At 26.2% G+C, this 13,448-nt stretch overlaps 10 protein-coding genes across 10 annotated transcripts; 4 read left to right on the top strand and 6 right to left on the bottom strand.

The window, feature by feature from the left end:
* Window positions 1–34: 34 nt before the first annotated feature.
* On the bottom strand, window positions 35–661 carry VNE69_01112 (queuine tRNA-ribosyltransferase accessory subunit 2; the record flags this gene model as incomplete). The annotated part of the gene is made up of 1 exon (XM_065472246.1): window positions 35–661. The coding sequence occupies one exon, from the start codon at window positions 659–661 to the stop codon at window positions 35–37; it is 627 nt and encodes a 208-aa protein (XP_065328318.1).
* Window positions 662–967: 306 nt separating this feature from the next.
* VNE69_01111 (CCR4-NOT transcription complex subunit 4) lies at window positions 968–1,540 on the bottom strand (the record flags this gene model as incomplete). Its single annotated transcript, XM_065472245.1, has 1 exon — window positions 968–1,540. One exon carries the CDS (start codon window positions 1,538–1,540, stop codon window positions 968–970), a length of 573 nt encoding a protein of 190 aa, XP_065328317.1.
* A 267-nt stretch (window positions 1,541–1,807) lies between these two features.
* VNE69_01110 (proteasome subunit PSA6 (PSA6)) lies at window positions 1,808–2,500 on the bottom strand (the record flags this gene model as incomplete). Its single annotated transcript, XM_065472244.1, has 1 exon — window positions 1,808–2,500. The coding sequence occupies one exon, from the start codon at window positions 2,498–2,500 to the stop codon at window positions 1,808–1,810; it is 693 nt and encodes a 230-aa protein (XP_065328316.1).
* Window positions 2,501–2,704: 204 nt separating this feature from the next.
* Window positions 2,705–3,070, top strand: VNE69_01109 (uncharacterized protein; the record flags this gene model as incomplete). The annotated part of the gene is made up of 1 exon (XM_065472243.1): window positions 2,705–3,070. One exon carries the CDS (start codon window positions 2,705–2,707, stop codon window positions 3,068–3,070), a length of 366 nt encoding a protein of 121 aa, XP_065328315.1.
* Window positions 3,071–3,225: 155 nt separating this feature from the next.
* On the bottom strand, window positions 3,226–4,110 carry VNE69_01108 (myb-related protein; the record flags this gene model as incomplete). The annotated part of the gene is made up of 1 exon (XM_065472242.1): window positions 3,226–4,110. One exon carries the CDS (start codon window positions 4,108–4,110, stop codon window positions 3,226–3,228), a length of 885 nt encoding a protein of 294 aa, XP_065328314.1.
* A 561-nt stretch (window positions 4,111–4,671) lies between these two features.
* On the bottom strand, window positions 4,672–5,655 carry VNE69_01107 (Rab-like GTPase-activating protein; the record flags this gene model as incomplete). Its single annotated transcript, XM_065472241.1, has 1 exon — window positions 4,672–5,655. One exon carries the CDS (start codon window positions 5,653–5,655, stop codon window positions 4,672–4,674), a length of 984 nt encoding a protein of 327 aa, XP_065328313.1.
* A 520-nt stretch (window positions 5,656–6,175) lies between these two features.
* VNE69_01106 (tetraspanin) lies at window positions 6,176–6,760 on the top strand (the record flags this gene model as incomplete). The annotated part of the gene is made up of 1 exon (XM_065472240.1): window positions 6,176–6,760. One exon carries the CDS (start codon window positions 6,176–6,178, stop codon window positions 6,758–6,760), a length of 585 nt encoding a protein of 194 aa, XP_065328312.1.
* An 896-nt stretch (window positions 6,761–7,656) lies between these two features.
* VNE69_01105 (septin) lies at window positions 7,657–8,466 on the top strand (the record flags this gene model as incomplete). The annotated part of the gene is made up of 1 exon (XM_065472239.1): window positions 7,657–8,466. The coding sequence occupies one exon, from the start codon at window positions 7,657–7,659 to the stop codon at window positions 8,464–8,466; it is 810 nt and encodes a 269-aa protein (XP_065328311.1).
* Window positions 8,467–8,902: 436 nt separating this feature from the next.
* VNE69_01104 (nuclear segregation protein BFR1-like) lies at window positions 8,903–10,069 on the bottom strand (the record flags this gene model as incomplete). Its single annotated transcript, XM_065472238.1, has 1 exon — window positions 8,903–10,069. The coding sequence occupies one exon, from the start codon at window positions 10,067–10,069 to the stop codon at window positions 8,903–8,905; it is 1,167 nt and encodes a 388-aa protein (XP_065328310.1).
* Window positions 10,070–10,288: 219 nt separating this feature from the next.
* VNE69_01103 (deoxyribonuclease TATDN1-like protein) lies at window positions 10,289–11,068 on the top strand (the record flags this gene model as incomplete). Its single annotated transcript, XM_065472237.1, has 1 exon — window positions 10,289–11,068. The coding sequence occupies one exon, from the start codon at window positions 10,289–10,291 to the stop codon at window positions 11,066–11,068; it is 780 nt and encodes a 259-aa protein (XP_065328309.1).
* Window positions 11,069–13,448: the final 2,380 nt, after the last annotated feature.

Below are 13,448 nucleotides of genomic sequence, written 5' to 3'. Positions count from 1 at the left end.
ATCAAAAGTATTAAATTTATATTAATCTTGATTTTTATTTCTTTAATATTTTCTCAAGTTGATTATAATTGTGTATTGTCAAATAATACTTAAAATTTATCTCTTTCATTTCTAAAAGATGTTTTAAATACCCCGGGCTTAGATCAGTACATTTACAGTCAAAAATGTCTTCTGAGACTACAAGTTGATTATCAATAATTTGTAACATTTTATTTTCTTCTACTAATTTATTAATAAAAGTAGTACCAAATAATGTATTAGATTTTAATTTATTAAATTCTTCAAGTGTTTTAATATCTTTAATAACATTATTAATATTTATATTATTAATGTTATTTATTATTTTAGTACTAGAAAAGTCTTGATAGTAATCTGGTTGTAAAATCTTTATATATTTATCATATTCTTCTTTATTTATACTCATATTCCCTCTTTTACTTGTCACTATCCGTCTCTGATTTTTTAGATTATTTTTAAACATCAAATAAATTTTTATATCTTTTTTTATATTACAGAAATCTCTAAGAGAAATATTCTGATGGAAGAAAATGCAGTCTCTAAAGATGAAATCGTCTATAAAAAGGATTCTGTCTTTTTTCAGTGACTCAATGTCACTGACAATATTTGGGATCATACCAAATTTAGTAGAGATCAGAAACATAGTAAAGAGGGGTAAAATGTTATAAAAAAAAACTATAAGAAGTAGTTTAGAAGAGCAATTGAACTTTTATAGTAGTTTAGAGCGAATTAGTTTAGAGCAAATTATTTTAGAGCGAATAAAAAAACTTAAAAATTTTTAAACTTTTTAATATTAAACATACAGTAGATAAAAACATACAGTATAAAAAACATACAGTATAAGACAATATAGTATAAAAAACATAGAGTATAAGACAATATAGTATAAGACAATATATTATAAAATAATAGTATAAAAAAATAATAAATTTTTTTTTATTGCGCTTTTTTACAAATCAATAGGCTCAAATTGTATCTTCTCAGGTATCTTAAATATTTTATTAGTCTTAAACTTAAATAAATCATTAAACATCTCAAAATTATATTTCTTACCTATTCGTTCTTTATTTTTATTTTTTACTTCAAATCCATGTAGCTTGTGTTTACTACTGCCCATTTCTTCTTTACTCAGTAAATCTTTCTGGGGCCTGTAGTCGTGTAAATACATACACTCATTATTCTGACACGGAACATTTTTCAAGAAAAATGAGCAGTATTTTGTAGTACCATAAGTACATTTTAGTATTTTAGAATCTAAAATACTCTCATCTACTTCTTGTATACACAATTTCGCTTCTTCTTCTGTATTAAATGTTATGTAGGCACTTGCAGTTGACTCGATGACACTGGCGCGTTTATTTACGACGATTTTTTTTATAAAGCCGAATTGGCCGAAGAATTCCTTACGGGAGAGGATTGACTCGTCGGCGTATTTCTGAGGGATGCAGATTATGTAGACGAGAGATTTCTGGATAATTCTGATTGAATTGAAATCATCTACATGTGACGAGAAGTAGCTCATTGGGGTTATTTAAAATTTGAAATTTATAATGATTTTGTTTTAGATATGATCATAATATTATAAATGTCTACTTTATCAAAAAAAACAAGATGATCTTAATTAAAAGAATCAATTTAATATATATTATTATATAATATATATAATAATATTACAGATGCAAGATATAATATTATTAAAGAATATATATAATTTTATAAAATAATATTAAATTTTATATAATATTAAATAATATATATAATATTATAGATTAAATTGATTCCTTTTTTTTTATTGGAGATATTCCTCAGATTTTATTTGTTTTGATTCTTGATTTGTCTCAAGTATCCAAATATCTACATTATCTTTATTTAATACTCCCGTCTCAGGGTAGGCATTCCTTAATGCTTTTATTCCTAATCTTACTAATTCTTCCTTATTATATTCCTCAAATTTATCACACTCATCTTCTAATATTGTTCTACAAGACTGAGATCGGGAGCCTATGCTCATTCCTCTGACTTCTTTCGCTGATCCCTTGGGATCAAACAAGACTAAACTTATTCCTTGATAATCTGTAAGAAGAAGACCTTGGACTCCGTAAAGTCTATTACCATTAGTAAGTGTACGAATACAAGCACTATAACACAAGTCATCAAACACGTGTATAGGGTGAATATCCCTGCCTTTCCTTATATTTTCAAATACAGTGCTATTTTTCAAATATTTGACAATTTTAGTGCCGTCATTTGTAATTCCACTGAACGAGAAAAGAGACTTGGAATTTATAGGGAAAATCTTCTTCTGCTGGAGGGCGAATTTAGACCTTTTCTCATTGTAAGTGACGAAGACACCAAAAGACTTGTTCTTTAAGGCTACTACAGTGGAGCCTAATTGGACAGTATTATTAATGAATTCTAATTGTTTAATTTTCCCTTCTGGATTGAAAATGATATAATTTGTATAATCAGTTTGGGAATTCATTTTTGGGGTCACAATAATTTAAAAAAATATTACACAATTATTGTGTACTATAGATTATATTATACACAATTATATTGCACTTAGATTATAGTGTACTATAGATTATAGTATAATTATAAATATAATAGAAAATAACTTCAACTTAATACAATAAAACTTAATACAATAAATTTCATTTTTAAATTTCATTTTTTTTTTACCCTTATGATCGAAAATATTCTTGAAATTCTCAGAAATGAAGACACTTTCAACTTGTTCTCTAATAAAATCTCCCCTACAATCTACGACATCAGGAAATTGAAAATCAAGACCCTGCCAAATATAAAGAACTTCTTACTGACTCATTTCAAACAAGTAAGGGATAAATCATCCCCTGACTCTTTGTACTACAGTGAGGCCATCAGACTGGAGAAATTTACTTACAGATTATTTAAAGAAATAGAAGACGCCAAACAGGAGAGTAACGGGGATGACGCAGTAATAGAAATGTATGTAGAGAGTATTATGGGATTTATAGAAGATATAGATATACCAATAATTAATGAACAAATATCTTATATAACATCATAATAAAATATATAACATTATATATAATATTATATTAATTTATAATATTATATTGATATATTAATTTATAATAATATATTAATTTTAAGGTTGTTCTTATTTTATTGTTTAGTAGGTGAATTAAAAAATTTTGGAATTTACATTTAATGTTTATTGTTTTAATTATAAATAGATTGGATTTTTAAAAGGGCTATACTGGCGGCTTCATCTAATTCATCCATTTCATCATATAATTCATCATATGAATTTCGTGCACTGAAATTTACACTATGACTTCTAATTAGGGGCGGATTTGTGGCAGGGGATTGAATTTTAAAAGGCTTTTGACTACTTAAAGACATTTGACTACTTAAAGAAGCCTGGCTACTAGAAGGCATTTGACTACTAAAATTATCCTGACTACTTAAAGGCTTATGACTACTTAAAGACATTTGATTACTAGAAGACATTTGACTACTAGAATATTCCTGACTACTAAAAGGTCTTATACTTGAACAAGACGTTGTAAAAGATCTCATATTTGAACTATTAAACGAACTACCAACCGACATTTGACTACTTAAAAGTCTTATACTTGAACATGTCTCTGTATAGGGCCTTGTTCTACTAAAAGGCTTTAATACGCTACTATAATTTAAATATATTAACATCTCTCGATTCTTATTACATGTCTTATTATACTCTTCTATACTACTAAACATACTATGAACCCGCATCTTAGGCACTCTTCTGGAAATAGTACTATTCCAAAAATTCTTAATTGAATTATCAGTCCGCCCAGGTAAATGTTTCGCTATCTCTGACCACTTATTCCCATATTTCTTTTGTAACTCGACTATCTTTTCATATTCATCATCAGAAAAAGGCTTTTTAATTATTTCAGGATTCAAATGATTGTGCCATCTTTCTCGACACTGTTTACCTAACCTAGTCCCAATTAATTTGGAAATAAATGACCAATTTCTAGGTGAATATTTGGAAATTAAATCTATTAATTTACGGTCTTCTTCTTTGGTCCATGGGCCTTTAACTATCTTGGTCATATTTGATATACAAGGGGAAATGTTTGTGTTTTATAGAAATGTCAGAGACAAAAAAAAATAATATTTATAGGTAAATAATAAGACTTGTTTTGAAGAAGAGTTTTTTTGAAAAACTGTAAAATCTATAAAATTGTTTGTGAGTCATCCAAACAAAACTAACAGAAAAAACGGAAAATTTTAGAAAAATTAAACCCCGTTTGAAATAAAATAAAAAAAACTTAATGAACTTGATAAACTGAAGTTTAGTTTATAAATTAAAAACAGTATTTATACTTAAAAAAAAATAAAATTAATGAACTTGATAAACTGAAGTATTCAGTTTATAAATTAAAAACAGTATTTATACTTAAAAAAAATAAAATTAATTTTATTTACCTTGAAAGCTTAAGTAATTAACTAACCTGAAAAATAAAAAACAATAAATAATTTTATTTTGTTTTAAAGTAAGTCAATTTTTAAAATGAAAATTTAATTTAATCAAAATGACACATTTCAAATTAACTGTCAAAAAAAATAAATTAAAAACTAATGAAAGTACTTAAAAAAACTTCCTTTTTAGAATTAATTTAATTTTTTCTTAAAAGATTGATAATCATATTTCTTAGCATACTTAATACTATTAAATATAATCTTATCAATATCCATTTCAAAAGTATCAATTTTACTCATAAACTCTACTAATTGTTCATCTTTTAAATCCATAATGACGTCACCAAAAAACTCAAGCATAGAAGTAGCAATATATAAAAAAATCGGAAACTCAAAATATAAAAACAAATCCCAAAATCTCAGAACATATCTAATCTCAAATCTTGTAAAAAGTGTCAAATACCAACTTATTGCATAAATATTAATATCAATATCGTTTTTAATTAAATGATTTAAAACATCAGGTATAATTAATTTCATTAATTCTGATTGTAACTTCTGTATCTTATGAATTTTACTAAGCGATTTGTCAAAAAGAGTTTCCAAATTGTTCTTTTTTATTATGTTGACCATCATTTCGAAAGCTTCTTCTTCAGGAAAATACATAAGTATAATACCGGCGAAACTTGACATACCTTGGCAGTAACCAATAGATGGAATGAAATTGGCGGAAGCTGTTAAAACATTAAATAGTTCTGATTGGCCACGGCCGTAAGGTTTAAAAAAAAGGTAATGTTTTCTGAAAGTTCTTTGAACATCGACGTGTATTTGATGGTCGTATTCTGTTCTAACATTTTTTAATAAATCGTATTCGTGTTGGAAACCACGATTTATAAAAATCTTCCATACAGTGTATTTTAAAGAAATTGGTATGCCGGAACGAACTAATTTCAAAATTGTAGGATTCTTTTTGTATTTTTTGTAATCAGATTTGTATTTATCTATTTTTTCGTACCATTGTTTTTTTATATAATGTAGGTTGATATCGATAGTATTGGAGAAATTGTCGGTTATAAAACCATATTCATTGGTGCAAAGTACTTGTTCTTTGGGGAATGAAGGGTCTGTGACTAGGGTTATATTGTAATTTTTGGAGATGTCATGTTTTTGATCCATTTATTTATTTTTTTTGAAATTTTTAATTTATATTGTAACACATTGAAAACAATTAAGAAAAAGAAAGATATTATAATTTACAGTATAGGGAAAAACAAATATGGTATGTTAAATCATTTTAAAGCATTTAAAGTATTAGCAAGTCATTTTAATATAAAACAAGAAAAAAAACTAATGTAGTATGTTAAATCATTTTTGAAAGATTTAGAGTATTAGCAAGTTATTTTAATATAAAACAAGAAAAAAAACTAATATGGTATGTTAATTTTAATTAAAATCATTTGTAGCATTGAACACTTTAATTAAGAAAAAAAATGTAATATTTTATGTTAATTTTTTTAAAATGATAAAAGACATTAAAAATATTAAACAAGAAAAATCTAATATAGTATGTTAACATACTTAAAAAAATATTTCTAGTCATAAGAATAAGTTAAATATTAATTTGATACAAATTTGTTCTTTTTAAAACATGTTTTAGATCACTAACAAAAAAAAATAAAAAACTTTAATAACAAACATGAAACATAGAAATGGAATCAAGAAAATACTAAAATTATCTTTTATATTTATCCAAGTACTAACTTTCATATACGCCATAGCACTCGGTGTCATGTCAATTATTTTATTCTATAAAGTTAAAGATATTCTACAACTAACTTATAAAAATTTATTATTACTTTTAGCCATATCATTCACATCTGCTGGTCTTTCTCTAATAGGTTTTCAACTAATTAATACGAAAAAGAAGTTTAAATATGTTATTTATATTTTTTTGTCATTATTACTTATGAACTTGGAATTCGTATTAGCTTTGAAAAGTTCGTTATTGCCTGAAAAAAGTATAAAATGGGGCGAGAATATTTGGATAGGTTTGAGTGAATATCAAAGAAATTTTTTACAGGAAAAGTTTAAATGTTGCGGGTTTAAAAATAAAGATGATATGAGTGGGGCAATATGTGATTATGAAGGGGTAGGATGTCTTAAAGTATTGTATGATGTGTCTGTTAGTATAAGATCGTTTATTGAGCGAAGTGTAGTTTTTGTATTGTTTATTGAGTCTATAGGTTTAGGAATTATAGCAACATTGAGATTTAGAAGATGAAAATAATTAAATTATAATTTGGTATTATTAATTAAATCAGTTTATAAATGTGATAAATTAAACTACAAATAAGTAATTTATATGACAAAATGAATGTCAAATTTTCCTCTATATTTTTAGCAGTTAAATTAAAACTAATAAAAATCCTATAATCTTTATTGGTAGAAAGAACAGACTCAAAATATTAATATAAAAATTTATTAGAAATTATAAAAGAATTCGATTCATATAATTTGTGAATGAAATTATATTTGATGTAGTTGCACTAAAAATGATAAAGAAAGAATAAAAATACCTTCAAAAAGGCTTACTATCTTACCACTGACATAGTTGTTTTCATAGAAAATCAAATGTTTCTATATTCTTGACGCAAGTTTAAGTCGCCACACATGCTTTTACTGTATACATTGTAACTGGTTCATGTCACATAAAACATTCATATTTTCGAATTATACATATTTTATTGATCCGTGATCCTTTTTAGGTATATGAGTCAGATAATTTGCAGGGAATGTAACAAATGTCACATATGGCTATGTCATTTTGAAACATTTGACACGTTTTTCTTTAATATTTCATAATAGAACCATGATTTTATTTTAAAATCATTATACATGCTTTAGCAATCTTAATATTTTAATATAACTTTTTACAAAATTACCAATAAAGATGTTTTTTATTGAGTCCGGAGACTTTGTTTTATGTCTCAGTTTTCATAGACATAAATTTTTTTAAAAATTTTTTTTTTTATGTCCCATATTTTTTAAATACAAATGACTTTTATATATTTAATACAATATATATTTATTGTTATAATTCATCTTTCTCTGAAACTTGTTTCATTTGGTTTATGTTTGTTTTACTTTTATTTATATTTTTTTTAAAAAACAAACAAAATGATGTTAAAAAGAAAAAACAGAAGATTCAGTATCATGGCATGCGGTTACAAGAAATCAGGCAAGTCTTCTTTCTTCAATACGCTTTTCAATAGTCAAATAGTTCCTATTAAAAATTCTTCAGAAATTAATCTCTACATGTTAAATGTTGACTGTGAAGGTATAACTCAAAAGATAAGTTTAATTGACACACCAGGCTTCGGCTCAGAATTACAAGACACTACAATTCAGAATAATATTGTCGATTTTATTAAATTACAATTTGACAATTTTATAAATGAAGAATCAAAAATAAGAAGAGACTCTTCTTTTGAAGATTCTAGAGTACACTGCATGTTGTATTTCATACCGTGTACTGGCAGTGGTCTCAAAGAAAATGATTTACAATTTCTTAAAAGAGTGCATAATATTGTGAATATTATACCAGTTATAAGTAAAGCAGATGGAATAACAAATGATAAGAAAATAAAACTTAAAGAAAGAATTAATGAACAATTAAAGAATAATGAAATTAATATTTTTGATTTTGAGCATAAAGATTATTACGAGAGAATTGAGACTGAAGAAAGCATAAACAAATATGTGCCTTTTAGCATAATTTCGGGAGACATGAAATCAGAGAAGACGAGAGAAAGGAGTTTCGAATGGGGAACAGTAGAAATTGACAACCCTGATCACAGTGATTTTATAATATTAAAAGAGATATTATTGGGGACACATTTGAATGTCTTGATTGATTTTACTGGTAGTGAATTGTATGAAACATATAGGGAAAATGTATTAGAAAGGAAAGTAGGAGTGCCTTACTAACAAAATAAACGAAAAGTAAAAAAAATATCTTAAAAATGTATAAATTATAAATTTGAATTATATGCGCATAAATAAACTTGTCTATGCAGCATAAAAAAAGCACATGTTGCATAAAAAGTACACTATGCATAAATAAAAGCACGTTTTGCATAAATAAAAGCATGCTGCATAAATAAAAGTTGTTTTGCATAAATAAAAGCACATGTTGCATAAATAAAGCACATGTTGCATAAATAAACTTGTCTATGCTGCATAAATAAAAGTACACTATGCATAAATAAACTTGTCTATGCAACATAAATAAAAGCACATGTTGCATAAATAAAAGCATATAAAGAAAAATTCAAAATGCATAAGAAACTTGTTCATGTAGATAAATAAAACATTTGCGACACAAACAAACTTGTCTATGTTTTGTTTATCATAAATAAAAACTTTATTTACTTCGTGACTTAGTAGTAAAAGGAGGTAATTTTACTTCCATTACTGGTATATCACTCAATAACCCTTTCTCCTTATTAATATTCTCAAGAATATTTTCTATCTCAACTTTAAGTTCTTCTTTTCTTATTTCTACTTTTTCAAGAAATAAATTCTTCTTTTCTTTTAATTGGCAAATTGTACTTGAAATTTGTTTTTTCTCTGAAGGAATTGTAACTTTAAATTCTGATAAACTCATCACAATATCAAGCGGGAAAGTGATTTTCTCTTCTTTTTCTCCTAATTTCTTCTCTAAATAAAATATTACACTATCAAATTTAGACGCGTCACATTTGTCTTTTTCATTTTCTAAACTTTCTTTCTTAATTTCTAAATCTTTAATTTTCTCTAAAATATCAGATCTCCTTTTTTCATAAGCTTCTGCTTCTGCTTTTTTCTGTAAGAATTCTTGATGTTCTTCTCTTTTTTTTGCTATTTCATCTTGATTTATTATAATTTTCTTATTTATTTCTTCTTTTTTTATTTTTAAATTTTCAATATTTTTTTCATATCCTTCGATTACAGGATTTTTTGTATTTTCTTGACTTTCAATTTCTTTTATTGAATTTAAAATTTCTGCCATTTCTGAATTTTTAATTTTCAATTCTTTATAAACTTGAGATAATGAACTATTAAGATTTTTTAATTGATCTTGTACTTGTCTAAGAACATCATGTTTCTTTTTTTCATTTTCTATATTCATTTTCTTACTTTTTAAATCTTTTATTTCGTCTTCATAAGATTTTGATTTTTGAGCATTACAAGGAAATTTTAACATTTCCAAATTAATTTCTCTAAGTCTTTTTTCTATTGATTCTGTAGAAATAAAACCTTTAGTTTCAACTTGTTTTGTTGCTAAATCTCCGTAAGTTTCTTTAATTTGATTAATTTTTTCAAAAAGATCTTTCTTTTTGATATTTAAATCTTTTATTAAAAAACCAAGTTCTTTACGTTTTATTAAAAGAGGAGCCTTTGGGGAATTTTTGGCATCATTTTTCTTTACTTCGTCTATTTTTCTTTCGAAGTCCCTAATTTGTTCATCTGCCTTTTTTAGATCTTGTCTACATTCGATAAGTTGCTGTTTAAAAGGACGAGTTCCTGGGATTGGCTTAGTCTGTTCCATTTTGAGGGTTAAAAAAAATGCAAAAATTTAAATGTTTTTTGGGTCTCAAAATATTAAATAATTATGCAAGTAAATAAATTTTGTTTTATTATGCATAAATAAATTATGATTTATTTACTTTATGCATAAATAAAATAGAATTTACTTTATGCATAATAAAATAGAATTTACTTTATAAATTCTTGTAGACATGAAGAATTCCTTTGTTTGCCCTTTTTTATGCTGATTGACATTTCTTGTAATATTACAGAAATGAAAGACATAGACAAAATTATTGAAAATTCTAAAATTCAGAATATTGTCCCTATTTTCGTCGGTCTCGACTACCAGTCCAGTCTCAAGTCTCTTTTTTATGCTGAAAAATACAAGACATTATTTTACGGAGGAATCCATCCACTCCATTCCAAAGACTCAGAATTTATTCCTCTTACAAATGACAGACTCATAGCAGTGGGCGAATGCGGCCTGGACTACTTCCGCCTTGAATATTCCCCAGTAGAAACACAGAGAGAAATATTCAAGAAGCAGCTTGATTATCAAGCAGAGAGATATTTCCTCCATTCTAGAGATGCACACAGAGATTTGATGGAGATTTTATCAGACTACTCAATAAAAGGAATAGTACACTCATTTACTGGGACAGTAGAAGAATGTAAAGAATTAGTAAAGAAAGGGTATTTTGTAGGAATAAACGGGTGCTCAGTGAAAACTGAAGAAGGTTTAGAAGTAGTGAGAAATCTCCCACTAGACAGATTACTCATTGAGACAGACAGTCCTTATTGTAAAATCAGGAAGAGCTACGCAGGATTTAAATATATAAAAAATTATACTAAGCAGAAATCAAATGAACCTGGTCTGTTAAGAGAAGTACTAGAAGTAGTAGGAGGAATTAAAGGAATAGAAGAGGAAGAACTAGAAGAAATAATTTATAAAAATAATAAGGAATTCTTTGGGGAGAAAATTGAGGAAGTAGTAAAAGAATGGGCGGGAAAAGCATAATATGATATTCCAAGAAAAAGAACATATTCTCAATAATACTTTAGACATTGCTTTACATTTTTGAAAATATATTCAATATGTACTGCATAATTTTATCTTTTTTAATTTGATGTTGTAAACATCAAATTAAATGCTTAATTTTAAAGGTTAAATCGCAGGTTAAAAAATCAAAAAGGAAAAACAAGTATTTTAAACAACCTAAAAAATGCTGCATACTTCCGTAGCTTGAAAAAAAAATATTTTTTACCCCATAGAAATTAAAAGGCACTCAGCAAACAATTTAAATAATAGGCATGGAATACTTAAAGGCTATAAACCTTAACGGACAAACCAAAAAAAAAAGAATTAGGGTTATAATAAATTAAAGGATGCTTATTGTGGCCATTTAAACTATAAATTTATTTTTCAAGTCGAAACCACCAAAAAAAATATAAAAAACGAGGTAAATATAATTTTAAAACTTCTTCTCATATAAATCTTATTATTGGGCCGAGAATTTAAGTCTTTGTTTTGTGCCCAACTAAAGTTTGGTGGCTGACCGATTTTTCGGCCTAAAAAAATTATTTTAAAATGCCTCAATGGAAAATTTATCTCACGAAGAACTGTGTGAAATTCGTTCCAAAAGGGGAGGAAAAAAGATATTATATGCAGGACATGCGTATAATTTCAGATATAACGGAAAAGAAAAGTTAATATGGATTTGTAGAGCAGAAAACTGCACTTCAAAACTATATACAAATTTAGATTGTAGTTTTTTAAGCGTTACCCCACCCCCCCAACCACGAGCCCAATTTCGACAAAAATAAATTCGAATATTCCTACGGTCTTATCTTAAAACGGGCAGAGGAAACTGCCGAGGCGTTAAGAATTATAATTTTTGATGCGCTGAAAGAATTTTCTAATAAACTTTAGAAAAAACACCTGATATGTTTAGTATTAGGGATAGAATTAAGAGAATGCGAAATGGAAGGCATATTTACTCAACTCCCGATAAGACTGATATCCCAAATTCAATTAAATATTTGCCTACAGGTGAATTATTTGTGCAAGTTGATTCTGGGATAGAAGATAAGGAAAGAGTCGTGATTCTTTGCACGCTAGAAAATTTAATTCACCTTGAGAATACTAAAACTATATTAATGGATGGTACTTTCAAGTTTGCTCCATCTAAGTTCAAGCAACTTTATACTCTAGTCGCGTATATCAATACAAAGTACATTCCTTTGGTATTTATACTAATGTAAAAAAAATGAGGCACTATATAAGAAAATATGTGATTTTATATTGGAAAAAGCTCCAAATTTTAACCCTAAATGTTTTAATTTAGATTTTAAATTAGCACCAAGAAAAGCTTTTAAAACAGCTTTTCCTGCCGCTGTTTTCTATGGTGCATCTTTAATTTCTTCAGATTATTTATAGAAAAGTGCAAGAGTTGAAAATGAGCACATTGTATCAAAATGATATCGAATTTAAAATGAATATAAGAAGTATTTTAGCGTTAAGTTTTGTTAAATCTATTGAGGTTATAAATTATTTTTATCTGATTAAAGAAAAGCTTATGTCAAGGAGTGATAGAAAGAGATATGAAACAATTTTAGGATTAGTATTTAAAAATTATATTGACATTGACGAAGAAGAGATTTTATTTTGGAATGTTTATGAACGAGTGTTAAATAAATTACCAAGAACTACGAATAGTTTATAAAGGATTTCATAGATCGCTTGATAATCTTTTTACTGTAGCAAATCCAGACTTGGGTGTTTTTGGAGAAAGATTACATGAGGATCATTTGAAAACCAGGCAAAAAATTCTACGCGCTTATTACAAGTCCTTTAAAGTTATTGAAAAGTGTAAAAAATATATATGATATTGTATCCAATTTTGAAACTATAGACGGGCTTGATTATTTATTCCAAATTTCATCTACTCTTGAATACCCTTTTACATTATTAAATTAATATTAGTTTTCGGTTAAGTTTTATTATTTTTATTTATTTTTTTTATTTTTTTTTATTTTTTTTTATTTTTTTTTTTTATTTTTTTATTTTTTTATTTTTTAGGCCGAAAAATCGGTCAGCCATATTAACTAAGATTTATTGTCTAATATGAAAGAAAGTATGATTTTTCGAATTATTACACATAATTTCTTTTAAATCATTGTTATTTATAAATTGTAAATTATTTTTTATGCCTAGTTCACTCTTTAACTTAAACAGTTTCAATTATATTTTAAATATTACTAAATGTTGTTGTTGCAGTAACTTTGTGCTCAATACCATCTACACAATGTGCATAATATTTTTTAAAAAAGGGCATAATAAAAGATATTATGTGAAAAAAAAAAACATTGTATATTTCGATCAGCGACAATGAATAGTT

This window comes from Vairimorpha necatrix, chromosome 1 (genome assembly GCF_036630325.1).
Source record: "Vairimorpha necatrix chromosome 1, complete sequence".
Lineage (NCBI taxonomy): Eukaryota > Fungi > Microsporidia > Nosematidae > Vairimorpha > Vairimorpha necatrix.
This window is presented reverse-complemented; position numbering and strand designations above follow the sequence as displayed.